General features: G+C 39.0%; 1 protein-coding gene across 1 annotated transcript; it reads left to right on the forward strand.

Moving 5' to 3' along the window:
* Nucleotides 1-1,527: 1,527 nt before the first annotated feature.
* LOC143271674 (interferon alpha-12-like) lies at nt 1,528-2,100 on the forward strand. Its single transcript, XM_076563561.1, has one exon. It carries the CDS (start codon nt 1,528-1,530, stop codon nt 2,098-2,100), a length of 573 nt encoding a protein of 190 aa, XP_076419676.1.
* Nucleotides 2,101-2,335: the final 235 nt, after the last annotated feature.

Raw genomic sequence — 2,335 nt, forward strand, 5'->3', positions numbered from 1 at the left:
GTTAACGTTCAAACTTGTGAGACAAAATAAGTGAAAATTAACCTTTGACATTTTTAATAGCTTCTCACTCTTGTGTATGTGAGTGTGTGTCTATGCAAGTATTTGTGTGTGACTATACATGTGTATCTGTTTGAGTGTGTGTGCATGTGTGTCTGTGTGTATGTATTGTGTTTGTGTATATATGTGAGAAAGTATGTATAATAATGTGTGTTTAAGGATATGCATGTGTGATTCTGTGTTAGGTTGTGTATGTTGTATATATGGGTGTAAAGTGTGATTGTGCATATGTGTGCTTGTATAAATGTGTGTGTGTATGTGGAAATTTGTGCATGTGTGTGAGTGTTTATACTTGTATGGGTTGGGATGTGTACATTGGTGTGTGCTTGTCTGTTTTCATGTATAGCTGTGTATGTATATGTGTTGAAAATCTGTATTAAGTGTGAGAATATGTGTATGTGTGTGTCTGTGGGCATGTGTGTGTGAGTCTGTTTATGTGTGCATATTGTGGGAATATGTGTATATGTGTGCATGTGTTTGTCCATCTGTGAGTATGTATATGCGTGGATATTTGTGTGTTGGTGTATATATGTGCATAATTGTGTGATGGTGTATCAATGCTCTCCTCTGTCTGTGAGTATGTATCTGTGTTTGATGGTATGGGTGTGAGTGTGTGTTTCTGTGTTAGTGTGTATTTGTGTCATGGTTGTCATTTGGGGGGCTCTGTGTGTACCTGCATACACTGAGTGTGTGTTTGCAGGCACAAGGTTGTCAAATTGTGAATGAAGTGATTAGAGCCCACCTTATAAGAGTCAGATTCTTTATTTCAGCAATGGGTTCCAGGAATCAAATACAGCTCATCAAGCGTGAAGAGCAAGCCTTTACTCACTGAGACCTGATGATGGCATGACAATCATTGGATGAATAACTAAGATACACTGTTAATTCAATTAACATTTTATATAAATTAATAGTAGAATTAATGAATGCAATTTGAAGAAAATAAGTTTTAGTCTATAAACATTGGAAAACTTTAAAGTATACCATTGCATCAATACTTTAACTTAGGAACACATTTTGCATCATACCATACATTATGTCAAATATTGATTTAAATGATAGAAATAAAAATATAAAATGAATTACAATAACTTTCAAATACAATTTTTAGACAAATATTTTGACTTTACAATAGATGTGTACATTTCAAAAAGGATGTCTACTGTGGAGTAATAGTTAATGATAATTCTATTTAGAAAAAAACTGTAAAACAGCTTTCTGAAGGCATCAGTGAAAGAGGAAGAAAAGATGAAAACGAAAATGGCTTAAAAAAATTCCCAAAAGCAATCAGAGAATAAGTTAAAGAAAGTGAAAAGACAATTGGGAAATAAGGGGAGGGCATTCAGAAAATGGAAAGTGGTGTTTTCCCCTATATAAGACAGATGCACACAGCATTGTCTTCAGAGACTCTAAAGAGCAAGGTTCATGACCACAGAGCCCAGAAGACCAGCAGCATCTGCAACATTCGCAATGGCCAGGCCCTGTGTTTTCCTGATGATCCTGGTGGTGATGCACTACTGGTCAAGCTGCTGTCTGGGATGTGACCTGCCTCAGACTCATCACCTCAGGAACAAGAGAGCCTTCACACTCCTGGCACAAATGAGGAGACTCTCCCCTCTCTCCTGCCTGAAGGACAGAATGGACTTTGCATTCCCTCTGGAGAAGGTGGATGCCCAGCAGATCCAAAAGGTTCAAGCCATCCAGGTCCTGGGTGAGATGATCCAACAGGTCCTGATCCTCTTCACCTCCAATGAATCATCTGCTGCTTGGGAGACAACCCTCCTAAACACCCTCTGCGATGAGCTCTACCAGCTGCTCAATGACCTGCAAGACTGTGTGATGGAGCAGGTGGAGGTTCAGGAACCTTCCTTGAGCCAGGAAGACTCCCCTTTGGCTGTGAGAAACTACTTCTATAGGATCACTGTCTACCTGAAGGAGAAGAAACACAGCCCCTGTGCCTGGGAGGTGGTCAGAGCAGAAGTCTGGAGAGCCCTGTCTTCCTCAGCCAACCTGCTGGCAGGATTGACTGAGGAGAAGAAGTAAGTCCCCAAGTGGTGAGAACTCTCCTGGGCTACAACACTGCATAAATTATCCTTTAAAGACTCATTTATTTTAACATGAATTCAATCAACCTACCTAGATGTTTCAACAAAACAGCATGATTTTTATCTATATGTAAGGGCATTCGTGTCTGCATCCATTTGGGTATCTCTGTGTATTATGTGTGTATTTATTTTACTATTTATGTAATTTAAGTTATTTAAATTAAATCTCATAG

The sequence above is a fragment of the Peromyscus maniculatus genome, chromosome 2, assembly GCF_049852395.1.
Source record: "Peromyscus maniculatus bairdii isolate BWxNUB_F1_BW_parent chromosome 2, HU_Pman_BW_mat_3.1, whole genome shotgun sequence".
Taxonomy (NCBI): domain Eukaryota; kingdom Metazoa; phylum Chordata; class Mammalia; order Rodentia; family Cricetidae; genus Peromyscus; species Peromyscus maniculatus.

Coding starts and splice junctions, on each gene's coding strand:
- LOC143271674 (XM_076563561.1), top strand. CDS start 1,528: ATGGCCAGGCCCTGTGTTTTCCTGATGATCCTGGTGGTGATGCACTAC.